The 25008-nt window shown below is 50.4% G+C and overlaps 10 protein-coding genes and 1 non-coding gene across 11 annotated transcripts; 4 read left to right on the top strand and 7 right to left on the bottom strand.

Annotated features, from left to right (window-relative positions):
- Positions 1-1962: 1962 nt before the first annotated feature.
- Positions 1963-2934, top strand: BDV59DRAFT_200255 (alpha-ketoglutarate-dependent dioxygenase AlkB family protein; the record flags this gene model as incomplete). The annotated part of the gene is made up of 1 exon (XM_073693536.1): positions 1963-2934. One exon carries the CDS (start codon positions 1963-1965, stop codon positions 2932-2934), a length of 972 nt encoding a protein of 323 aa, XP_073549760.1.
- A 131-nt stretch (positions 2935-3065) lies between these two features.
- BDV59DRAFT_191990 (uncharacterized protein) lies at positions 3066-4824 on the bottom strand (the record flags this gene model as incomplete). The annotated part of the gene is made up of 2 exons (XM_073691981.1): positions 3066-3143; positions 3196-4824. The coding sequence occupies 2 exons, from the start codon at positions 4822-4824 to the stop codon at positions 3066-3068; spliced, it is 1707 nt and encodes a 568-aa protein (XP_073549759.1).
- A 610-nt stretch (positions 4825-5434) lies between these two features.
- Positions 5435-9027, bottom strand: BDV59DRAFT_200253 (fungal specific transcription factor domain-containing protein; the record flags this gene model as incomplete). Its single annotated transcript, XM_073693535.1, has 6 exons — positions 5435-6500; positions 6554-6742; positions 6800-7413; positions 7468-7548; positions 7600-8003; positions 8856-9027. 6 exons carry the CDS (start codon positions 9025-9027, stop codon positions 5435-5437), a joined length of 2526 nt encoding a protein of 841 aa, XP_073549758.1.
- Positions 9028-9176: 149 nt separating this feature from the next.
- BDV59DRAFT_211857 (oxygenase MpaB family protein) lies at positions 9177-10070 on the bottom strand (the record flags this gene model as incomplete). The annotated part of the gene is made up of 1 exon (XM_073695895.1): positions 9177-10070. Exon 1 carries the CDS (start codon positions 10017-10019, stop codon positions 9177-9179), a length of 843 nt encoding a protein of 280 aa, XP_073549757.1. The 5' UTR covers positions 10020-10070.
- Positions 10071-10419: 349 nt separating this feature from the next.
- On the top strand, positions 10420-12030 carry BDV59DRAFT_211855 (DUF3712 domain-containing protein; the record flags this gene model as incomplete). Its single annotated transcript, XM_073695894.1, has 3 exons — positions 10420-10942; positions 11011-11435; positions 11489-12030. Exons 1-3 carry the CDS (start codon positions 10677-10679, stop codon positions 12028-12030), a joined length of 1233 nt encoding a protein of 410 aa, XP_073549756.1. The 5' UTR covers positions 10420-10676.
- Positions 12031-12755: 725 nt separating this feature from the next.
- BDV59DRAFT_211852 (acyl--CoA ligase) lies at positions 12756-14667 on the bottom strand (the record flags this gene model as incomplete). The annotated part of the gene is made up of 5 exons (XM_073695893.1): positions 14551-14667; positions 14356-14493; positions 13862-14299; positions 13364-13788; positions 12756-13308 (listed from the first exon to the last, which is right to left on the bottom strand). The coding sequence occupies exons 1-5, from the start codon at positions 14641-14643 to the stop codon at positions 12756-12758; spliced, it is 1647 nt and encodes a 548-aa protein (XP_073549755.1). The 5' UTR covers positions 14644-14667.
- Positions 14668-14944: 277 nt separating this feature from the next.
- On the bottom strand, positions 14945-16750 carry BDV59DRAFT_211850 (MFS transporter). The gene is made up of 3 exons (XM_073695892.1): positions 16526-16750; positions 15988-16444; positions 14945-15932 (listed from the first exon to the last, which is right to left on the bottom strand). The coding sequence occupies exons 1-3, from the start codon at positions 16717-16719 to the stop codon at positions 15108-15110; spliced, it is 1476 nt and encodes a 491-aa protein (XP_073549754.1). The 5' UTR covers positions 16720-16750; the 3' UTR covers positions 14945-15107.
- A 1673-nt stretch (positions 16751-18423) lies between these two features.
- On the top strand, positions 18424-19276 carry BDV59DRAFT_191984 (alpha carbonic anhydrase; the record flags this gene model as incomplete). The annotated part of the gene is made up of 2 exons (XM_073691980.1): positions 18424-18832; positions 18897-19276. 2 exons carry the CDS (start codon positions 18424-18426, stop codon positions 19274-19276), a joined length of 789 nt encoding a protein of 262 aa, XP_073549753.1.
- An 868-nt stretch (positions 19277-20144) lies between these two features.
- Positions 20145-20216, top strand: BDV59DRAFT_t77. The gene has a single exon. It is a non-coding gene; the product is annotated as a tRNA-Ala (tRNA).
- Positions 20217-20373: 157 nt separating this feature from the next.
- BDV59DRAFT_211847 (putative beta-glucanase) lies at positions 20374-22228 on the bottom strand (the record flags this gene model as incomplete). Its single annotated transcript, XM_073695891.1, has 9 exons — positions 20374-20630; positions 20680-20709; positions 20761-20875; positions 20924-21011; positions 21059-21168; positions 21213-21367; positions 21419-21773; positions 21824-21912; positions 21970-22228. 9 exons carry the CDS (start codon positions 22226-22228, stop codon positions 20374-20376), a joined length of 1458 nt encoding a protein of 485 aa, XP_073549752.1.
- A 375-nt stretch (positions 22229-22603) lies between these two features.
- On the bottom strand, positions 22604-24829 carry BDV59DRAFT_158901 (carboxylesterase/lipase family protein). Its single transcript, XM_073687494.1, has 6 exons — positions 24488-24829; positions 24434-24438; positions 24196-24383; positions 23119-24144; positions 22866-23048; positions 22604-22809 (listed from the first exon to the last, which is right to left on the bottom strand). Exons 1-6 carry the CDS (start codon positions 24734-24736, stop codon positions 22727-22729), a joined length of 1734 nt encoding a protein of 577 aa, XP_073549751.1. The 5' UTR covers positions 24737-24829; the 3' UTR covers positions 22604-22726.
- Between the last annotated feature and the right edge of the window lie 179 nt (positions 24830-25008).

Genomic DNA, 25008 nt, shown 5'->3' with positions numbered 1-25008 from the left:
AGGTAATCCCACCGACGCGTGGTTTTCCATGTGGCAGACTGATCTGGAAGTGTAACAATTTCAAATCTTGCCCCTGCACTGGATTAGCTTACAGTTATAATTATTACTGCTCGGCAATAAAGTTTGCTCGTTGTTTCAGATAGGATCCATGCCGGACACTTGGCAGGCCAATTCTCCGCCGAGGTCCGTCATTCTCTTGCAGACTGTTCTTCAGACCAGACCATGGACTTCCTATCGTTGGGCTAGCGCTATAAACTGTTCAATGGTACTCAATTGGACGCAGTATACTTCCCCACAAATGCTGTTGTGGTAAGGCCAATGTCCCACACGGATGTACTGCGCATGTATGATGATAGAACCTCGTATAGAGACTACGTGCCTCCACTTAAGGAGTGCGCCGCTGCGTAGAATGCTACGGTACACTGTGCATCCGATGATCACAACTATCCCAGCCATGGGTCCAATTACTCTGACATTCTCCTGACGGGATAGCGGAGACCGAGTCCGTCGCCACCACCCGGATCCGCTGTGGGTAACGAACACACTCCCTTTACTGTCCCCACGCCGGGTAAGATATTAATAGAATGGAACAATATTAAGATGGTCATCTGCATGAACCACAAGCCATCGGCCCTTTGAAATTTTCCATCGTCCCTCGCATCTTTTGTGTCGAAACAGAAAGTACACCTTTTGTCTTAGGGACAGCGCCAAATACAGCTCGCATGAGTGTGTTGTGTTTGGGTGCCTTCCTTCTGTAGTACCCTGTACATTCGCCCACTCCAGCTCGCCCAGACAGATGTGCTTCTTGAACTTACTCCCATGCTGGAATACTGCTGTCAAACACCCTGTCCACATCTTCAAGTCTGTAGCTCATTTTTCGGGTGCCGTGAGGAACACATGGATGAATACCACTGCGTGGAATGCAGCAAACTACACATATCAGCCATCGCCCCTGGGATCTCAGAATGATATCTCACAACTATGTACATCTTCCAGTTGACCTACCGCAGTAGCGGAGGAACAGATAGCGCCAGAAGACCGTTCCACGTCCAGTCCGACGTCGTGGCCAGTGACACAGATTTCGCGCACACCTTGGCCGTATAGATATCGCCGGATGTGTCCAGCTGGCTGGCCTGTTAGATGTTCGTAGCAAATGAGCAGACGAACAAATACGAAAGGGCAATTAATGCCTCCCCGACTGCCGGGTGCGCCGCGACCGTCCATGAAATGGCGTCCAATGCTGGATCCGTGCCAGGGTTGGGCTTGCCGAACCCAACCTACAGCCTCCAAGGTATAGTAGGATAGCTTGACAAACGAAACTGATCGGATTGTGGGCCAACAGTGGAAGCGATCCAAGTGGATAATGGCTGGCAGAGTATGTACCGCGTTGAGATGTACTAAGTCGATGCAGTTAACAGCCTGCAGCCTGTGGCAGCTACCGGTCACCTATCCGGTCATCTATACAGTTTGTTTCCTCCATGTCAGTATTACTTCCTCGGCTGCTTAGCCTGGGCGCGATCTTTAGTGGGGCTAGAGGCATTCCGATCCGAGTTTACGATGGAACAGCCATGTTATCACGGTTCTGAATCCCATTTCCGTGCAAGTCCAGCTGTTTACCCTTAAGGAGCACCAGGATTGTGATCTCCCAGAAGTACTTCTCTCAAGTTATACAAGGCCTTCTAGAAGTGTAAATGACATGCTGTTCAGCACCACTTTTGTCTCGGCCCCATGATGGAGATGCACGTCGACCTCTATTTGACTTTGGCCTAGCCATCGCGATTCAATCCCCGAAAACTAGACAGATCTCTGTGGGAAAAATCAGACCTAAATAACGGGATGTTGGGACGAGGAGCTATGCGACAGGCCCAGTGACATCATCGCCACGTTCTTTATCCCTTTAAATACCCGGCGCATCGCCGCTCTTGCGACAAACCCAACAGCCTATATGTCCGCAACTTCGCCATGTCCAAACGAATCCAATCCTTTTTTTCGGTAGATCCTTCGGCGAAGCGACCAAAGTATGAAGCCAACTCCCTTCCTGCGAGCCAGCATGCGACATACCCGTTCCCCATTACAAAGCTGCCGTCGAGCATCGCGAAACCGCTATCGAATCTGGCTTCCAAAACGGGACCCAAAAAGATCACAGACCAGCCTCACCTCGATCTCCTTTACTTCCAGCCACTCATACCCTCTCCTCTCTCCCGTGACCTCTTCCAATTCCTCCGAAATGAACTGCCCTTCTACCGCGTGCAATATACCATCCGCCGCGGCCCAACCGAGTCACAAATAACGACCCCAAGATTCACCACAGTATTCGGTATCGATGAAACGGCTCATTTTGTGGGCAATACTGCTGGGTTATCTGGAAACTCAGAATCCCTGGTGCTGCTTGATCGCAAGTCGGATAAGCCCGTCCCTAGCGACAAGTATCAGTATGCGCCGCGTCCACTGCCCGCCTGCTTAGATATCCTGCGTCAATGCGTTGAGGCAGCCACTGGAGACGGGACAACGTATAATTTTTGCTTGGTCAACTACTATGCATCTGGCGACGACAGCATCTCGTATCATTCTGACGACGAGCGTTTTCTGGGACCAAATCCGACAATTGCATCCTTGTCACTGGGTGCATCCCGGGATTTTTTGCTCAAACATAAACCTGTTGCAGGGAAGTTGAAAGAGGAAGTCGATCATAAGCCTTTGAAATTCTCATTAGCGGCTGGAGATCTGCTGGTAATGAGAGGCGAAACACAAGCAAATTGGCTGCACAGCATCCCCAAGCGTAAACGCAGACAGGCGTATCAGGGTCGCATCAACATCACCTTTCGCAAAGCTGTCGTGCCGGGAGGTACCAACAATTACTACAGTTATAACGTCGGGACTGGGCCAGTCTATCGGTGGGATCAGGACAGAGGAGAGATGGTGACGGAAGGTTGAACTGTTTGCCCTGACAAGCTGCATATTTCAAAAAAGAGGGCTGGCATATAAGTGCCAGACATTCTACACATGGAAGAGGAAATTTTGCATGCGAATTATGGTACTTCTAGTCATATGAACTGTATCCTGTCTTAATTCATATCCGGAATTTCAATGTCAATGTTGATCACCGGGATGTTCTTCAGGAAGTCGATCAGCATCGATACCAACTGCGCCACTGGTTAGCTGCGCTAAGGGAGTACAATATATGGAGTGTCTTACTTTTGACGCATTGCCGATCAAATTCCGTGTGAGATTGACTCTCTCTGATGTGAGCAGACTGCTAGCATTCTCCAACAGCCCTTCAACCTTCTCCAGAAGATCAGGCGTGATCATCGGCGCCGCCATTTCCAACAAAACACTAAGTTGTTGCACACCCTGTTCTGTCAAGAGGTCGCTAGCGTTCTCCAGCAATGAGGGTAGCGTTCCCAGCCTTGGGGTCAGGTTCGTGGCCACTCCGTGAATGAGCTCGCCGATCTGCTTGACACGCTTTTCCGTAAGCAGCCCCTCTGCCGTCGTTAGAAGCTTCTTCACCCGCTCCAACATGTCTGGAGTGAGTCCAGTAGAGACGGTATGGATGAGACGGCGAATATCTCGAGCTCCCGTCGGCGTCAGGAGTACCTTGCCGTTCGAAATGAGATTTGTGATCTCCTTGCGTGACTCCGACTCGAGGATAGGGGAAGCAATCTTAAGCAGATCCTGCACCTGGTCCATCAGGTCGGGCATGTCATCCACCAAAGACCCAGCCACATTAATGAGCGACTTGATGTCTTTACTCAGGTCCTGTGTTAGCAGTGCGTATCCGTTGTTTACCAGTGGTTTGATCCTCGGCAATGAGCCGTCTTGAACCAAAATGTCCGCGGTGTTGATTAAACCACGGATCTGTCCCACGGATTCCTCTGTCAACAAGGAGCTGCCAATATCAAGAAGGTCGGGAAGCCTCTTCAGTCGGTCCATATCCAAGTCTCCCATTCCATCTAGTGCGGTCTTCAGCTGGTGAACCGTCTGTGCCGTGAGAAGGTCTCCTGCCCCCGTCAAGAGATTTTCGATCTTGTCGAGATTGTCGGTTGTCACCAATTGACCAACTTCGTTGATAAGACCCTGAATCTCCTGTACCATATCCTTTGTGAGGAGGGCCTTGGAATTCTCCAATAGAGCATTGATCTGCTTTATACCCTCCGGCAGAAGTGCCTCGTTGGCGCTGTGGATTATCGCCTTGAGATCGTCGATTTTATCAGCAGGCAACGCCTCCTCGACATTTCCGATCAACACCTTGACCTCCTTGCTGAACTCCGGAGTCAGCAAAGTATTTGCGTTATCCACCAGGCCCATGATTTTCTTCACATTTTCCTCCGTTATCAGCGGCCCGATACCATCAAGAAGCATTGCAGTGTTGTTGGCAAGGCTTGGGGTGAGCAGCTCCGACGCATTGTCCAACAGTCCCATAACCTCGTCGAGAAGACCCTGATTCCGCAGATCGAACCCAAGCTGAATGAGATGCTTTGTCTGCGGGCTGGTCGGCGGATCGCCTACACGTGCCATGTGGTGGATTACACTAAGGGTGTCTTTGATTAAGGTCGGGGACAAAGCTCCCTTCACGCCCTCGAGCAAGCTCCCCAGATCTGTCAATGGGTTCCCTGTCACCCCTGTTATGGGGTCAATCTTGAATTCTCTTCTTTCTGGGGCTTCATGCTTGCTAGCACGGAGCGCAGCCGCGTTCTGGAGATTGCGCAGATGGGTAATAATCCAAGTAGCCTTTGCGTTCCAATCCTCCTGCGCTGCCTCGATTAACGGGCTGAAGAACCAGCCGGACAAGGCGATGGGCAAGAGCACGATGCGATAGAGCTTCATGCTGACGGTGTGACGACCAGAAACTCCCGCCTAATATTAATGTGAGCGTCGTATCTCTCTCGCTAGGGTTGCAGCACCTTCTGCGAGTATGTATTCACTTTTAACCAGTTCTTCCCATGATGTCTGATCTACGACTTCGTCTGCTGGAATAGCGAAACTGCGGGGAAGATCGACCGCTACCCCACAGGGTCCAAGCTGCCCCTAGCTGGGCTTATCAAGGGTTCCCTTCCGGCAAGGTGCACTGACCGTAGAAGAGGGGATCTAGGTCCGTCATGCTACCGAGCCGTTCGGATCTCGGACGAAGCCTGGCATGTGAGGGACGCCAGGGAAAATCTACTGAGAACAGATGGAGAACTTACTCCAATAACCTTGCAGAGAGGGATAGTATGACGGGGATCACTGTCCGCTATTGTATGCTCTGCTACACCAGCCCATCACGGCCGGATCTACAAGCCTTCTACAACACCATCGAGAACTACGGTGGATCGGCAATTGCAGATAACGGCATTTGGACATCAATCCAGTACCTTCGTTAATACGAACAGGGTAAAATCAATAGCTCCAATACTCCGCATGCCCCCCACCAGGCTGTTCCTTTAGTTTAAATATTTTAGCTGTCCAGAACGATTGCCCCGTCCATATCCATCCCAGCATGTCTGGGACTGTTGTGTCCTTCACCAAAGAATTCTTGCACCCATGAGCTAATCAGCGGGTCAAACGATGCCGTCGTTTCCCTCAATTGCCACTTTTCGGCTTCAGTCTGCTGCACGGGGCCGTAGGCTAACTCTGTTTCTCCAGGCCGTGTATACTCGCCATACTCCATTGGCGGTGCTTGACGCGCGGGAGAATCCACCGGAATGGCGTCCAGGTACAGGTAGTCCAAGTTGACATTTGGGTCATTTTGATCATGATAGCCCGGGGCGTCTCCGTTATTGGCATCGCCATATAGCACGTTGGAGCCCGCGGTGGCTCCGGTGTTGCCCAACTCACTCGGTACGGGCACATCATACTGCACCGGCTGCGTATCCATGAACCCCGGGTCGACGCCCGTCGAGCTCGATGGAGTCAGTGTCTTCACGGCGGGAGACCGCGGGTCCGCATCGGTCTCTGTATTGCGGCGAACCCGCGAGCCCAGACGAGGGCGCTTCCTCGGTGCGTCTACGGGATTGATGGTCCAGGGAAGACGTATGCCAATGCCAATGGGTGGAATACAGCGTACCAATTCGGGCAAGGCGCTATCATAGGGCAATCGTCCAACAGCCAGGCTATAATCCACAGACGTGGAAATGAGCAGATACGCCCGGGGGTATCGCAGGAACGCATCGTGCCAGCAATTAGCCCGACCAGCCACGTTACGGGACGGTGCTGGAACCAAGTCCCCTGTGCCAGCTTTGTACCCTACTTGTCCAGAGACTGAGTCAGCCCGGGCGGGGCCCTGCGACGACGGGTCCTGGTCCCAACGCATGAACAGATGCTGCGCCGTCATGTACGCTAACTGGAGGATGTGGTTCGTTCCTGCACTGATGAAATCGGTGACATCATATACCCGTCCTGAATGGCGTACAATCTCACCCAGAGCATCTAGACGCCGCCGACGGACGTCCATTTCGGAACTCGATGGGGAGAGCTTGAGGTCAATGGCCGTGAGAACTAATGGCATTCCAACATAGGCCAAGCTACCATTAAGTAAGTCACAAAATCAAGGGAGGCGGGATAGGCATTGACATACACGCTTAGGGGGAGGTTTTGGGCACGGCCCTCGCGGCTAAAATACTCCATGACATCCGTCAAGCGGTCCATTGCATCCCGAAGAGTATTTCCTATCTCCCACACCTGCTTGATGTAGCTTTCACCGGCGAACATAAGATGGTTCTCAACAAGTAGGGCTTCGTAGTGCGCCAGATCGATTCGTGCCGTACTGTTTTCCTACTGTTACCCACGGTTCGGCTGGACTGAGGTCATCAGGGACACTTACTGGTAATACATAAAGGTAAAGTTTGTGAACAGGGTCACTACCTCAGGGGTGTCCCCTTCAATCAGAGCCCCTAGCTGCGAGCAAGTCTCCCACTGCTTGAGGGAAGCTCGAATCCGGCTCACTGTTGCGAGGGACTCATGGAACTGCTCCAAGGACAAGGATGGTGCAGATAACCCGTGAGAAGCAAAGACGAAGGATATCATTTCCGTCAACATCACAGAGAGTCGACACTGTTCTTGGAACACTTTAAGCAGCATCCTCTTGGTCTGTGGGTCATATACCCGGGAGAATTCAATCTCATCCGCCACGTCCGTTTCCTCCAAGAGATCGCTCGCCATGCTGAAGGGGGCCGAAGTCACTTGCGGACGACGTCGCAGTCCTAGACAAAGGCTCCGGTCCCGCAGGATGATGGACCACCAGAGTCGTTTTTTGAGTGATAGCTCGACATCTTCACATGGTCCTGGCTGACAGCCTATAATCATGGCGTTCTGAATAGCGCGAGTGAGCCAAAGGCTCCCCGCCTGCGGCTCTTCCGCAGACGTATGAAGGGAGAGGAGGACAGCTCCTTGTGACAGCAGGAACGGACGGTCTTCGCCCTGAAGGTCAAAAAGATACTAACATCAGAGTCAGATAGACCGCAACTACTATACTGGCTATAGTCGACTGACCTTAGCCCGCCTGTATAGAATTTTTCGTGCATTTCGCCTGTCTTCAAATCCACAATTCTGCAGCGTTTCCTCTGATACATACTATTCACATGTCAGCGGGCTTCCGTGTGCACAAGTAGCAGCGTTACCTACCGGACAGCTGGCAAACAGCAAGGTCTGGAGCACAAACAGCGACATGCGTCCTGCATCAGTCTCCCCATTTCGTTGCTCGTAGATGTCCCAGACTTCTGCCTCGTCCAGTACCGGCAACGACGGATGGATTTGAAGGAAATATTGTCGGATAAACTCATTCAATAGAGACTTCTCCGGAATAGCTAGAGAGCCCTTGGAGCTGAGAAAGGCGACATCCTCCCTTGCCAATGTTGTTGCACCTTTGAACTCGATAAATTTGTATAAGGTGTGATTAACATGGCCACGAGGCAGCGGCGGCGCATCGCGAAGGTCAAGGTCAGGGAAAAGAGAGCGGATGTGTTCAATTTGGGAATTTGTATTAGATGTGATGGACTCGAGGCGTCCTCGTGTGATATTGGGGTTGTCTTGGTCGGTGTTCTGTGGGACGACGAACCCCCCAAAGCTATGATGATAAAGAGGATGTTAGACCCATCGCTCTCTTATTCATATTCAGAAGACTTTCTTGTAAACATCCCCGCTTATCCTCCCTCTCGCTAGCATATATCACGGACTCCCCTGGAGGATGGGTTTCCACTTACTTCCGCGGCAACTTCCCCCTCAGTACGCATTCCGGCCGTCCATCCTGTCGACACCGCGTACAGGGGCATCCCCGGATGGAGGCATCACACCGGACCTTGCGGTGATGGCACCACGAACATGCCTTGGGGGCTCTCCGTGTGCGTCGCAACATGAGCGCGCCTGGATTAGGAAACAGATATCGGTCGGAGGAATTGCAGTCGGGTGGGATCGACGATATTGGACTGGCTTGGATGAGGCCAGAAGATGCAACCAGCTGCGGGGATAACGAGAATGCCCTGCTCAGTACAGAAGCCGGACTCCATCAGTTCCGTGCTAAGACCATCCTTTCGACTCGTGACGGGTCGCCACTAGAGGCGTCCCAGGAGCAAATGACGATGCGAAGGAAGTGCGGATTCGTTCGCTCTCGACAGGCATCTCATAGGTCGTTGGTTACGATCAACAGTGCTACAGCCACCAACCCTACTTCTTCAGGTTTAGAGCCATGTCCTGGGCCAGGATCTCCGGACCTTGGTGCCCCTCATCCACGCACGAATGACTCGGAAACGGACTTGTACGCAGTAAGATCAGTTTGCCCTAGATGGATTGGTTCTGATGCATCCCACCCCCTGGTTAGCGATAGCCATAGAGCTTGACCATCCCTCTGGTTTACTCTCTCGCCCCCTTTTCTTTCCACCTACCGTTAGAATCCTGCTCTAGCTTACCGGCCACGTTCTCGGCCAGGATCTTCACAACCCCGCGCAATAATTGTGGGGAGGAAGCTTGGCTCCCGCGGTAACTCGGCTCTCCGCCGTGGAGACGAAGGCGTCTAGCCAGATGCAGAGAGGAAGCGAGAGTGAGATAAGCACGCATATTGTGGTAGGTGGGAGTTGCTCTAAACGACCCAGGGTAACTCTAATTACAAAGCATACAAAAGAGGTATACAGCCCGATTGAACTAGGAGCAAAGGAATAAGACGCCACACTGCACCCCGTTGAACTATCCCTTGTAGGTCAAAGCATCTAGATCACCTTTTCAGTGCTCTGAAGCCGACGTCGCATGTCCTTCATGTAGTACCGCTTGGGAAAAGTGCGAATAATCTTGGGCATGAATGGATAGGTAGCACGAGCAAATCCCATTATCGCCTTGTAGGCAACGCGGCGTTTCTTGTTTGTCTTCAACCCATAAGCTTCCCGGATACGAGGTGGCAGGAGCTCAGCAGTTATCAGTCGCACCCATGGCATAAGCACACGGAAATAGATGGGTAGGTTCTTGTTGAAGAGGAGCTCGGATGCAACGTGCTTTGCGTTATCGGTGATCTCCATAGTCTCAACCATCTCATCCCAGTAGACCCAGAAGGCCTTGCGATCGGCCGGCCACTGCTCTGGTCGCACACGCAGCGCGACCGCCAGAATGGCATACTCGCGATAAATACGCTCGGCGATATTCTCGTCTATCTCGCCAAAAATTTCTTGGTACAATTCGATTGCCACGGCGTAGAGCGTGGCTGCCACCCAGACCTGCAGGTCAGAGTTATCGGCGTCGTAGTCCGTGCCCTTGACAGGGGCGTGGGCACGATGCACCATTTCCACAATCTTACGCTTCTCTTCTGGAGTTCCAAAGGCCATACAGTAGACGAAGGTCATGGTGGTTCTAAGCCGATCAAGCGGGCGATAGGCAAAGTTACTGTGGTTATCGACGCCTTTGCCCACGCCGGGGTTGGCAACCTGGAGGAGAATTGCGGCAGCACCGCCTCCCAGAAGAAGTCCCTCTTGCACGATCTTTTGAATGAGCTCTGGGTGTTCAAGAGCTGGTGGAGCAGCAGCTTTCTCCTGCTCCGACGAAGTGGAGGAGGCTGACGCCATGGTGGACAGGTTGTTAGATCAGCGATATGGAGCAATGGGTCGGCTTAGGAGTCGTCAGGTCAACAGGCTATCTCACTAAGAAAAAAAAAATCTCATGTGTCAAAATACATGTTTGGATTTCCCAGAGCGAGGTTATTATATCAACAGCCGCATGGTGCCCTGGCACCCTCCAGTATTGCTCAACCCTATCGTGCACCCATCATATTCACGGGATGTCAAAATCATATGTTTGGAGTAGAATCAACCGCGGACCGGACGGAGAAAGGCCAAGTCCACAGCATCTAGCGAATTAGAAGTAACTCTTACCCATTGGATCGTCGCGCCTGTTGTTCACCCATGATGAAATCGAGGGGTCTGGCGGGGTTTAGGCAGATCCTCCGCATTTTGTTGACCTGATCTTCATGAGTCCAACCAGAATACCCCGTTCGACGCAAACTTAATTTATCTTAGCGATGTAGATGAACATGATAGTGATTGTCGATGCGGGTCAGTTTGCTATAAGAGGGGAAGCCACGGAGTGTGAAGGGAGGGGAGAGGTAAAGAGTGCTCTATGGTCTGGTCCAGAAACCCTCCCCTCTTCCGGCTTCTCTGTATATAGTCCAATATATACTCTTCGCCAATTGTCCCCATATATTTTCTATATACGGATCCTGCGCCATGGTTGTCGGAGACCTCTACAAGGCGTCCCAGAAACGGGCTCTCGGGTCCAACAGGGGAGCTCTGGACCCTTCCGAGGAAAAGAAAAAGAAAGGGGCTGTCATTTCTCCAGGGACCGATATCGAGCATGTTGAAGCAGTTGATGTCGAAGAGAAGCCGGGCCGCATTCGAGCCACTAACCAGAAGCTTAAGCGGCATCTGCGGCGGTTTTGGTGCTGCTACCTGATCGCAGGCATTGTGTTTTTGGCGATTTTCCTGCCTATTTTGTGCGTTCCCTTGCGCTATTCCCAGACTCTCCTAAAACCGGAGGATTCTAGAAGCTGACTGCATACAGCTTTATCTACATTATCCCTGCAATTGCTCAGCGAATCGTCGACGATACTTCTCTGCCTGTTTACTCGGCCAACATTATTGATCCCACTCCTGACACTATAACCTTCAGCATTGACACCGCATTGACGGTGCCTGCTGGGCTCAAGGTCAAGACCAACCCCATTGCGCTGCATTTATTCAATCGAGCCGTCAAACCAATGGTGACATATCTCACGGTGAACCTACCAAGCTACACTCTCAACGGACACACCAAGATGCACGTTACACAGACAGATACAAAAATCCAGGACATGGACCAGTGGGTCGATGCTCTGAATACAGCCGTTTATAACAAGGAGTTTACTCTTTCTGCCAAGGGGTCGACTGTCGCCCATCTTGGGGCGTTGAAGGCTGGACTTACCCTGGACAAAGACGTCACACTGGCTGGTAAGTCACCACGAATCCCCGAATGACGAGTGCAGCGCTCATTCCACCCACAGGCCTCGACAAACTGAGTGGCTTCTCCATTCCCAGCGCCCGTCTTGTTATCCCTGCCGAAGAAGATGGGACGAACCTACGTGGAACAGCCATCTTGCCAAATCACTCGATAGTCACCTTCGCCCTTGGCAATGTCACTCTCAATCTCCAGAGCAGGGACCTGGTTATCGGGCAAGCCCTGATCCAGAACGTTGTTCTCAGGCCGGGTAACAACACTGTTGACCTTTCTGGTCGCCTCGATATCTCCACCGTCTTTCAAAATCTGGGCCAGATCCTGGAGAACAACTCCGAAGCCATCCAAGATGGGAACATCGAACTCTCTGCGTCGGGCAACCAGACAGTTTATAATGGGAAGCATATTCCGTACTTTGAGCGGGTGCTAAACAACCTGACTATCACTGCCGCCGTGCCCATTGTGAGAGTGCTGCTAGACACCGTCCAGGGGTTGCTGGGAGGAGATACATCGTCGTTGCTATCTGACCTAGGTGGCATGGGTAACGATCTATCGAACATAACGAATATCTTAGGAAACTCAACATTGTAGCGGCTAGCTTGATTTATACCCGATACTTATACCCCTTCTAATGACCCGTACGAATGTCCCCTTATGAACCCCGGGTATGGGAAAATATTGGGCGTAAGCTAGCAAGTGACAAGGATTTCAGTTGGTTCCACCGCTGATCTCACCAGCCACGGCACGGCTTGTTGATAGAGCCGAAAACCCCGCTTCGAAGAACTATAAGATCAAGAAACCATCACGAGGAATGAGGTATAAACATGTTGCCGATCTCCTGCATGTTTTGTTCACCGCCATCATGTCCAATACGCCTCCCACCGAAAAGCCCGTGGCCGTATACTCCCGCGAAGAAGTTGCGGTACACAACAAAACCGACGATTTCTGGATGATCATCCATCAAGAAGTCTACGATGTGACTGAATTCCAAGCAGAACATCCGGGGGGAGGGAAAGGTGTGTTGATCCCAAATAGATACTTCCAGACTAAGCGAATATTAATTGGTTTTAACAGTCCTACACAAAGTGGCCGGCAAGGATGCAACAAAAGAATTCCAGAAATACCACCGTGATGCTATCCTACGACGATTCAAAGGCCGACTACAAATCGGCGTGGTCAATTCGGAACCCCCAGCAAAGAAAGGGTTCCTGAAGAAATTATTTAAATAGGCGCATAATGACTGTCTTGGAAAAATCGGTTCGATAATAAAGGCTCTTTCTACCGGGAAGCTCTACACAATTGTACATGTATGTAGTTCAAAGTTTGGGGCCCTTGCCCGCCTCAATCTCCTTCTGGCTCTCTTCTCTCAGCACGCGCTTGAGAATCTTGCCACTGGCATTCTTCGGGATCGCGGGTACAAACTTGACACCGCCAGTCAAAGCTTTATACTTTGCCAATCGCTCGGCCATGTACGCTTGCACGTCTTTTTCTGTCAATCCGTCACCTGTTCCAGGCCGACGAACCACAAAAGCTCGAGGTAGCTCACTGTCAGGCAGGACACCGTGCAACCCAATGACCGCAGCGTCAATGATCTGTGGGTGCGCCAGAAGAACGGCCTCAAGCTCAGGAGGGGCGACCTGGAATCCACGGACCTTGATCAGCTCCTTCTTACGGTCCACAATGTACCATTTCTTGGTGGCCTCATCACAGTACGAAATATCGCCGGTATGGAACCATCCCTCGCTGTCGAAGGAGTCTGCATTCGCCTGGGGATTGTTGAAATAGCCGGGCGTAACGGTAGGACCGCGCACGCAAAGTTCGCCGCGCACACCGTATGCAGAGATATTGTTTCCAGCATCGTCAACGAGTCTTCAGACCGAGTTAGTATCGGCTACAATAACTGTATATTGGAATTTTGACGGACTTAGCCTCGAGGTTGGGGATCAGGCGCCCTACGCTTCCCGTATCGTCCTGCTCAGGATAGGGGAACATCGTAGCTACACAACATGTCTCGGTCATTCCCCATACCTGTGTACATGGCGCACCGTCGCCAATGAGGGCCCGGAATTTAGCTTGCGCATCTTTATCAAGTGGAGCCGCGCCCACAGAGGCAGCACGAATTGATTTCAGCCAAGGCTTGCTGTGCGAGATCGGGGTCATCAGGATAGCGATGACGATGGGTGGTACAACAGCGACGTCGGAAATCTGGTACTTTTGAGTCGTGCTCAAGAACAGAGGCAGATCAAAACGACGCATCATGTAGACTCGATGGCCCGCTTTGAGGGCGCTGAAATGGGTGGAGGGCGCGGCGGCTGCGTGGAAGATGGGGATGGCAACAATGCGAGACACCTTTGGAAATCCATGTTATTCAAGGCTCTTAACGAATCTTCCCGAGTTATTCTGTAGTTCTGGATGAACTTACCGGGTGAGGCCGGGGGTGGATCTCAAAGACTAGGTGGTGCTGTGCGATCAGATTGCGATGCGTAATTGACACTGCCTTGGGCAACCCTGTCGTGCCACTGCTGAATAGTCTGGCAGCAGTGGTTTCGCTCGACGTTTTCATATCATCAAACCGAACCCAGTCCTCTTCACCTGCTGCAAGCAAGTCGGTCCATGAGCGCATTCCAGCGGGCACCTTCTGATCGGCCTGGGTGTTGAAGATTCGCAGATTAGTTTCGGGGATCTTCGCCTCCTCCAGAGCGCCGCCTAGAGGACCCAGAATCTCGGGCTCTCCAATAACAAATCGTGTCTGAGAAGCCTTGAAGTGGTGAGCGAGCTCCATTGTCGTGTAGGAGGGGTTGGTGCCCGTATAGACACCCCCTGCGCCGACAATAGCAAGCACCAGCATGCAATAGTAGATCTATTCGCGGCGTATGTAAGCCATTCTGCCTAGAGTCTTTCCCAATCTATACATACATCGTTAAAAGAGTGGATAGCGACACAGTCGCCCTTCCTCACTCCCCAGGCGCGCAAGCCTGCCACCAGTTTGCGAATGATGCTTTGTGCCTGGTTATAGGAGATGGACCGCGAAGGGTTGTGGACATCAACGTAGATCTGCACAGGTGTTAGGATTCATCCCGTTATAGTAGTAATTTATTTATCTATTCGAACCGGTTCATCATGGTTGTAATCCGGGTTAGAAAAGATATAGGAGATCACATCGGTGGTGGGCACAGGCACACGCGATGCAGGTTCGAAGATCATGGTGACAAGTGAGTACGACGAACGGTATGAAAGGCAGACAGAAAAATTCCCCAAGGGGGTTCGCCTTAAATATAAAACAGCTGCAGCTACCCTAAACCCCGCTGACAAGCAAAGGCACTAGCCGTCCAGTAGTAGCTCCAGTAGGGATCAGCGGTAGCTCGGAACTCGGTCTGGATAGAGCGGCCACTAGTTAGAGCTCCCGTGAATGGAGGACTGACAGGAGGTCGATTTATTAACCTCCTAGTCATAAGGGTAATTGCTGTGGTGATGAAACAATCTGAATTACTTCACTACATGCAATGCTTTATTCACTCTATTATCTATTATATATGCCTATGCAGGTACAGTCGCTGAAAGAAATGCAAAACCCCCCCACACCCAAAAGACTGGGAACCCCTCTTTTAAGATACCGATTACCATGTACTATACTATGCAATTGTGCATGGAAATAATCTCCGACCCCGTCACAGATTGATTTGGAATCGTGGGTGCGTCCGTATCTTCTCGCCAAACTTCCAGAACAACAAGGGACATGCGCACATTGCCAGAGCAATGAACGCCAGCAGCGAATTACCCCAGCCCAAGCCCAAACTGTCGTACATGGCCGGCCCCGCCAGGGGCAGCACTGCACCCACCAACGAGCGAATGGCCGTGTTGGCTGCCGTCACCGAGGCAGCATACCGCAGATACGAGTCGACCAGGTACGTGTTGGCCGCCATAAAGACGGTCATCAACCCCACGGCAAACACTCCGGTACCGATTATTGGCACAATCCAATGTGTTTGCGCCTTGGCAGCCCAGCCATACCAGAACAGTCCAATCGGGATCAACCAGCAGCCTACCATCATAGGTGGCAGACGCGACTCAGGCCGGAAGCAGCCCTTGGCTGAGTGGGTTATTGCGATGTGGTTCGCAACGGAACCACACACTACAAGCCCGATCACTGAACCAATGCCGAATCCAAGATATGCCAGGCCGGCGACGCCAGGTGAGAAGCCGTAGGTGTTCTCGAAAATGGGGGTAAGTGTCGTGAACATCAGATATAAGTACCCGTACGTCACAGCAGCGAAAAGGGCCATCATGAATACAATGGGTGAGAGAAAGAGCAACTTCACAGGTCGTGCCAAAGTGAACCAGAACAGCTCTTTCGTCGATAAGCCACGGTCATAGACCGAACGCAGGTCCATATTTCCCGTCTCCTTGCGCAGACGCGCAACCTTGCGCTCTAGCACTACAGGAGCATATGATTCGCGATAAGCCAGAATGCAGCCGATGGTCATGACGCCAGTCTAATAGCACATGAGCATTAGCCGTATCTTCCTTTCCTCTGTTATCACAACTCACCGCAATAGCGATCACCCAAAACACCCAGCGCCATCCTTCATTTTCTGCCAGAAACCCTCCGCATACAGGCCCTATCACCGGGCCCATAATGGGACCAAGAGCCCAAATAGCCATGATACCGGCTCTCTTCTCTCTAGGCACCATGTCCGCGACGGTCCCAGACCCGATGGTTAGCGGACAGACACCGGCAATGCCTGCGAGGAGACGGAAAACGATCAACTGCGGCAAGGAGTTTGCAACAGCGCAAGCGATGGTGAAAATCAGAAAGAGAACGTTACAGGCATGGTACAGCGGTACTCGACCGTACAACTCCGACAACGGCGCAATGATGAACGGACCGACCATATAGCCCAAGACAAAGACAGACACAACGAAGGAGGCCAGCATCTGATCTGCTGAGTGGAAGTCGAGCATCACATCGCCTACTCCGGGGGCAAACATAGATGATGCCAGTGGCCTATGAGCCCTCAAGTGATCAGTTTAAGCTGGTTCTTCTCCTCTGGGCAGTCTACAAATTCGAACCAGGAGTGCGACCTACGTGATAAAAGTGTTGAACGCCATCAAGACCAGCTGGCGGGCTTTCTTGCGTGTGGGCCAGTTCATGGCATTTTCAGGGTCATCGGGCCCCTCAAAATCGACAATATTCGGATCCTCTTCCTTCTCATCATCCTGTCGGAGATTTTCTTCCTCTTTCGGCCCTTTTTCCAGTGCGCTTGGGGTTGGTTCGGCCATGGGGGGTGAAGCCCTTGTCGTTCAGTCCTTGGTCGAAACCGCAAAAAAGAACCACCAAAGAGGGACAGTCATGACAGGGCCATTATATACGGCTGAGCCCGAATTCATTCTATCTATTAGCATCCACTTAGCCTGTTCAAATTTGAGCCAAAGCCCATAACCGATGCAAGCCACCAATCACATATAATAGCCGAACGTTTGCCATCTCCACCGAGTCGGCTTAGCCGACGACCGAACCGTACATTTCTCAGGACCACGAGCGTTTATGCAGGAAGTTATGTAGGCCTTATACAGGTGCGGGTCTTTTTATGTGGACGGTTGCATATTTTACGACAGCATAAGAGACCTAAGCTTCCGGGTAAGAGAAAAATTCTGCATTCGGAGACGACATTCTGGGGATTTTGTCGAAGAATTGCCTACCCAACTTCTATACGGTTGCCATATTCAGTAGAGACAAGAAGCTCGTCGTGAGGACTTGGGATCCCCATAGGTCAAAATGCTTGATAAAAAGCGAAATGCTGACATGGGATCCTCCATAAAATGACTTCTATCGAGAGGACAATCTGATGGGGCTTCCGGGCTTGGCGACCATCGGACTTTTTTGATCTGCCGAAAATATAAAAATATAAATCTGATCTTGAATATGGAGATGGCTATGGCATAGCTACTACTTGCTTCTTTCTATCTCTAGAGTATTGTTTTCTATTCTCTACATCGTATACTGTCTTTGACGAGAAACATCAGGGGCACACTGATCAGCCTACTTCAACCATTGATATACGCAAGATATATATCTCGCCCTTCACAAAAGGCAATCACTTATGATCTTCCCCGTTCGGACTTATTGAATCTTAGCAGTGTTGCAGCACCAATCCAATGTATCGTTTACGGTAATAATTTCCTCCCTTAGCCCACCAGGCCAAGCAAGAAAAATGGCCAAGAGTGGCGTCGGAACCAACTATCAAATATCCCGAGTGTCGTGGTAGTTTGGAAAGTCGCGGATTAATTATTGTGCTGAGACAAATGGGCCCCATCGAATAATGCTCTTGTTGGATCCAAATAATAGTGTTAATCAGATCCTGGGACGTTGCAAGTCTTCTCTGAGATTGAATAGTGACACATTGGCCTATTACGATGATCTTCTGCACCCCGCTGTCAATGTCATATCACTTGCAGCACCAAGACCATGACCGTTGCCTAGCTGTCCAGACTCCACGCAAGACACCATTTAATGCCGATATTAGCGAAGCTCGATACGTCAGTCAAGAGCAAGCGGGTCGCTTGGCAAGTGGTGAAGATGTTGATTTCACACTCAGTAAGGCCTTTATTATCAGCTTATAAGCTGTCAGATTAGCAGTGATATGGGAGTAAACAGCCCGACTACGCCTACTCATAATGCTCTTTATGTGACTCCGGTAAGTGCTATAAAATAACTTAGTATGGTGTCCTTGTTATTGCCTATCTCCACATAGCGCCCAACCCTCACCCACCGCAACGGCGCGGCCGGGGATGGCTTGGCTTTCCATAGTTGAAACAGACCAGACTACGGCAGTGACTGAAATCCATGGTATGTCCCTTCTTGTTAGAGGTGGGCGACTGGGCAGTGATGGCTATAAAGCTCCTAAAGGACCCCCCATAGGCCGTAGCCCTTGTCACATCTAATTTTATTGTCGGATCTACTTCCTCGGAAAACAACTTATCACCATGAGGCCTGCATTTAGTTCTATCTTTTCTCTCCTTGCGACTGTGGTGGTAGCCGCATCGGGATCTGACTTCGGCTACGACAAGTTGAAAGGGCCAGTGAACTGGTACAGTCTTGACAAGGACAATAACGCGGCTTGCACGCACAGTCATTTCCAATCCCCTATCAACATTGAAACACATGATATCAGCTACGTTCCCCAGGGCATTCTGGAGATAGACATCCCAGAGAGCAACGGCACTCTCTTCAAGAATAAAGGCACAACTTTGGAAGTTCACTTGCCGCACGGATCCTTGTCTGCTGGTAATAACAGCTACGCCCTCACTCAGTTCCATTTCCACACCCCGAGTGAGCATCGAGTCGACTCGCAATACTTCCCACTGGAAGCCCACTTCGTCTTTCAGAATGCTAGTATGTGGATTAACCATACCCCTGTTTCTTGACCCAGTTGTAGCGTCTATTAACAATCGTGTAGTCGGCAGCACGGCAGTTGTAGGATTCCTCTTTGAACTTTCCGAATATCACGAATCGTTTCCTCTGTTTCACTCTATTTTCAGCCACGTCCCAAAGATCACTAGCTCTGGCTCGTCGACTACCACTGGCCCGATGGATTTTACGGAGTTGACAGGGTTCTTTGACAAACACCCTGTTTACCAATACTTGGGTTCTCTTACCACCCCACCTTGCACAGAAGGTGTGAATTGGTTCGTCAGTGCTGAATATCTCCCTCTCGATGTTCGGAGTTATAATCTTCTCAAGAGGGTGATCAAATTTAATGCTCGAAACACCCAAAACCACCCTGGCGGCGAGAATATCCTGATGCATGAGTTTAAGACATTGGCAACCTTTGACTAGGTCCTCCTATAAAAACGTCAAGGTGGTGAAGGGTACTACATATAAATAGAAAGTCCGTATCTTGAAGTATTGTGTATATACTTATCCTATTTAGAAAGTTAACGTTATTGTACAATCAACCTTCTGTTTTATTGATCCAGAGATAATTGCCACTGAATGTCTCCATGTTATACCAACAGAAGCATCATCTCTGATTAAAAAGCACATTAGGTGGCTCGTCTCCCGCGTCCAGCATACAGCCCGTAGGCTATCTAGCCTTCTGATGTGACAGACCTCCACCTCTATCCCCCCACGCCGAGAGGCGAAGAGTCACCGCTATGCGCCGAGCCCTGTCTTCTACGCGCTACTCCGCCTTGAAATACTTGGCACCAATAAGTAGAATGTGGATTTTTTTTTTTTTTTTTTGCCCAGAGAGGAATTTCCCGCTGTCAGGCCGGCCAAGCTATGCTTTCGCCGAAATGAATGCTTTTCCCGCGTATGGGGAAGGGTCTGTTCTCCATTAGGGACAGGAATGCCAAGATCTAGAATTGACTTATTTCGGACTATTTCGGAGCAATTTGTTTCGAGGAAGCTACTGAGCAGACAAGCTGACATTATTACGGTGGGGGTCTCCAGATTATAGAAAGTTCTTCATTCAAAACTTCTTCCACCTTGAAAAAGCTGCATTATGCGGAGTAGAATGATCTAATGGATGCTACACCCCAGAGCGGCTTGGCAAAATATGATTTCTAATAGTGTATATGCGATTAAATTATCCTCTTAGTCCCCTACTATCCTTTGATGCCGTTTGTACTTCTTGAAAGAAAGATATGATGGAATAAAAATAAATATAACATGTCAAATAGTCCTGATTGGACTATGCTCATATGGGGATGTGGTCTAGTGGTATGACGTTCCATTTGCATTGGAAAGGTGCTGGGTTCGATTCCCAGTTTCTCCACATATGTTTTTTACCTGAACTCTTCATCTATTATATATATCCCTTCCTTTTTTTTTTTTCTCTCCCCCCTCCTTTTCGTAAGGAACTAATTTATTTGTCGAATAGACCCATTTATCTTCTCTATGAATCCTCCAATTTATTCAGAAAGTTGTAGCCATCAGCTTTCTGGCGGATACACCACTATGCGATCTATATCAGCCCCCTTGTAGTCGAAGCCGTTGTAAAGCCCCCCAACAGTGATCGTGTTGCGTTTTCCTTTCTCCAAGGTCAACTGAAGAGGTGTCGACAAGATGATTCCCTTGTGCGTGTCTCGTTGATAGAGGGTTTCCACGTTTTCTGTCTTGCCGTTGACTACGACGCTGCTGATGCGGCGAAGTTGCCAGGAACCACCGACACGATCTGGAGTTCCTCCAGCTGCTGGGCGTTAGAGCAGCATCAGGGGTCTGAAGTGAGAGGTACTTACGTTGGTCACCAAAGCCCATATCATCAATATCTGTCACCGCCAGTCAATATCGAGCTATCATGTTTGCATGGAACAGCCTACTCTGGTAATAGAACGATACCCATTGGGGCTTTCCAGATCCCTCAATACCATCAAAAGTGGCAGTGCTGTCGTTTCCATATATCCCTGTTAGAATTACCCCGTCTGTTGCGAAGTTCTATGAGAGTAAGTATTCCGGGCAAATCAACAATATAGTGCCACCCACAGCTTCTTGCTTGTACGCATCGCCGTTGGTTTTTGCGTTCTTGGCCGAGTATGTTCTGCCTTGGATGGGTTTCCACTCCCCAGTTTTACTATGACCGATTAGCTAATGCTTCCACACAGCCGGGATTATACGAACACGTTGAGATCGTAGACATCATGCCAGGCCAGGTCGAGCGTCTTCCTCCCCTCATCGATGTCTATGGGAAGCCATATATATCGGCTTTCCCACAGCGAATTCATATCCCACTAATATGGTTAGTGGAGAATATCTCACGGTGCGGAGTGTTTACCTGGTCGCCGATGTACAAATAGGTTGTCTTCTTGGTTCCATTAATGCGCAGGGAGAAGCCTGACTGCGAGTTGAATGTGCGCGTGTTCAAGGATGCAACGATGAAAGGCTGAGACCAAGGGCCGCCTAAGGAATCTGCCCGGAAGGCAACAACATCTAAACCAGTTAACCAGGTTGTAGTAATGGATATTACCACTTTCAACTTACTGTTCGGTCTGTAGCCCGTTTTGTGGCTCATCAACGCCCAATAGCTCTTATCGGTTTGGACGACACTGGGTGCCTCAAGGTCAAACTTGGGGAATCGGTAGACGACTTCCTCCAGCGCAGTAACGTTGTAATTGAACTGAGTCAAATAGACATCGCGTCCCTCCACACTATCGCCGTTTGAGTAAAGCGCATAGGAGCGGCCATCCTTATAGTCAGTAAACATCCCGAAGTCCTGGGACCAATTGCCTAATGGGGCTGTAGCATCCACGAAGGTGTACGGGCCAGCGACGTTCTCGGATGTGGCAAAGCCCTGAAGAAGCCAACCATATGTGGAGTTGTCAGCGTGCCACCACATCTGCCACAGTTAGTAAACGGATAGGGGAAGGCGTGGAAACCGCAGCGTACATGATATTTCTTCGCCTTCTCACTATAGACAACCTTGGGACGTTGGATTATATGCTCCGGGGATATATATGGATGTCCTTCAATGGGCTCTGCAGCACTTGGTTAGCCTGGTCTCACGTCAATCAAGATGACTCTAGAAGTCTTACTTAGGGCTATCCCGTGCGACTCCCATGTTGCCAGATCCGGGGAGCTGTACACTGACACTCCACCCCCTTCCTCCTGGCCTTCGATCTTGTACTCCCCAAACCACCAAAACTTTTCAGATTTGTCATCGAAGATAATTCCTCCTGCATGGGCATTTACCAAGTTGCCGTCCGTATCGCGCCATCTTCCTCCTGGAACAATGTACTTTCCTTGTGTTGTCACAGCTAGGAAGATGATTAACAGAACGCCGAACCCAAACATTATGGGGCAAGCGTGGGAAATTACAATCTTTAATTTGTGTTATAAAACTGTTATGCTAGCTACAATTAATCGTAGACTTACTTATATTCCGGGCATCCCCCGACCAAGACTCACGTCGGCTGAGTGTATGCCGAGATTGCGGGGTTTGCGAAACGAAGTTGCCCCCAATTTCTCCGTCCGTCGCCTTGTTAGCTGCTACAGCAGCTGGCAACTACCTTGTTTTGGGCTTGGTGGCATGGCGTCCGTGTTGTGCCAAGATTCAGAGCCTATTTACCCGAGATGACCTGGGAGCGATTATCGGGTATTTTCTAGGCTACGTGGAAGTTTTGAAAACAGTATGTAAGTATCGCATACGATATACCATCTCTATTACAACTGGTCTATTTGCGAAGTAACTCATAATGCTGCATACTCCTCGTCGTTAAGGTTCAATGCCAAGGCACTGAGTCGTGGACAGAATGGAAAATCTGAGCGCGTAGGGATTGAAGCATATCGCGATCAGAGATGCGATGCCGTGCCCCTGAGACTGTCAATGGCATTTTCCACCGATGACGCATCTGTGAAAGGGCTCTTGAGGGTGTCTGGGATGAGGGGTTAGGTTAATGTTCGACATGACAGAAGTAAATCGATTCCATACCGTGGAAGCGGCCTCCCAGCTGAGAAGTCTCTCCATCAGTTGCAATGTGAGAGAAGAGCTTGCTGACCACCTCGATCAAGCCCTCAGCAAGGCCAGCAATCGGGCATAACGCATCCGTCTCTGCGTTGGATATAAAGCTCGCCTGCGTTTGCTCGTGAAGGGAAAGTTGGACTTCTGACTTGGCTTCTCGATTCCAAAATTTGTCAGCCTCGATAGCATCAATTAATTATGAGTGTTGCAGGAGTTTACGTACTCTGAGGGCTGAACCTCGGCCAGTGGAACTCACTGTCCAGCCCGGTGGCAGGATGCTTTGCAAAAGTCGCCCACGCGTTGCGCATATACGCCGCAGCCTTTGCTTCGTACTCGCTATCCTCCACGCCAGTGACGGTCGCAGCCGTACCAAATAGGAGAGGTAATTCAGACGCATGATATGCAGATCCAAATGGAGCGAAATAAGTGTTGCTGTAGTTGCCGCCATAATACCGATACCGCCAGACTGGCACATTGTGATCGGAACGATACTTAGCAGCCTCGGCTGCAGGACATGTAAAGGTGGTAAGAGTTAAAATGTCGCTGATCGGCCGTACCAGATCCATGGGGATGACATTCGCTCGCTTCGAAGTAGCATTTGTATCAGCCATCGCGAGGAACATAAACAGATCACCCTCCTTGTCCGTAGTGCCCGTCATAAACGGAATCCGGGCAAACTTCCCTGCGCTTCCTGCTTTCAATATATCCCTAGGGAGGACTACCCCGTCTTGGGCAGGTATAAATTTATTTTCCAGACCCTCGCCGTCATCTTTTTCCACCAAAGCTAGTAATTCGTCTGGGGTTTTAGACCGCATGCAGGACACTGTTTCTTGTCCTGCATCGGTATCGCCGCAGCCAAGAGCACTGGAGGCATTGTACCATTTCTTCTGAAGCTCCGCCGTTTTGGCTTGGTAAGGCTGAGCATTCGCATCTCCTGATTGAGCAATCACCGCATGAGCAATAGGATCCTCTGGGTAACTGTACGTCAGGAAGTCGGCGGAGGCTCCACCAGCTGACTGGCCAAAGACAGTGATTCGAGATGGATCACCACCAAACTGAGCGATATTATCTCTGGTCCATTCCAAAGCAAGGCGTTGATCTAACAGTCCTACATTCCACGGCTGCCCTGGGGCGCCGGGGAACCCGAATATATTCAATCGGTAATTGAAAGAGACGACAATTACATCGTTCTCATCGGCAAGAACTGATCCGTCAGTCAGGGGAAGTGTTCCGCTGCCAGTTTGGAAGCCTTTGGAGGTTAGTCTTTCCCGCTTCATTCAGAGAAAAGGAGCCACCTTACCCCCTCCATGAATCCAAAATAGTACTGCCTTTTTCTTTTCTCCTTGATGGGGCTTTGTCCACACGTTGATAGTCAGGCAGTCCTCATCAAAGGTGGGGTTTGCCGGAGATGCAGAGCGCATAAGCTTGTTGGCCACAGGACCTCCGGGACTTTCATGCTGTTGTGAAGAGTGGGCCTGGGGACAGGCACTGAATCTAGTGAGCCAATATGATAGACATTTATCAATTCCATAACTTACGGGCCCTGGCACAAGCGGTTAGCGCTGGCTGATTAGAGGAAGTCTGAGGCATACGTAAGACGTTGCTTCTAGGACGGTAGAGGATGTGTCTGCGGGTTGAGGAGCAGCAAAACGTAAATCTCCTTTCGGCGCCTTCGCATACGGGATGCCTAGATACTCAGAAACACCAGGGCGCAGAGTGGAGGCTTTGCCTCGCACAGTACCGCTCGTCGTATCTAGAGCAGCGCCAGCATTTCCAACTGAGAAGATGTCGGCCAGTGACGACGACAGTAATATAGAGTGTATGAGAGACGTCAAGTTCATGCTCACTGGTTTCTAAGATGAGTCTAATATCACGCCAGCGCTCTTTAAGACCCAATATAGGGATGAAAGGGATTAATAGACATCCACACCAATTGTGTTCCTGTAAAAGACGTGTCGATGTCGATAATTTATCTTGGCCAAGGGTATACGGTAAGAGTCGCATGTACCAATAGCAGATTACCAGAGCCCCAAATTGTTTTTGGTATGATGGCTCTCTTGTGCTATAATGAATCAGTGGCTGTCTCCCGGAGCAAGGGTGAACAGGTCGGTTA

Source organism: Aspergillus ambiguus (genome assembly GCF_047715705.1).
Source record: "Aspergillus ambiguus strain CBS 117.58 unplaced genomic scaffold BDV59scaffold_8, whole genome shotgun sequence".
Lineage (NCBI taxonomy): Eukaryota > Fungi > Ascomycota > Eurotiomycetes > Eurotiales > Aspergillaceae > Aspergillus > Aspergillus ambiguus.
This window is presented reverse-complemented; position numbering and strand designations above follow the sequence as displayed.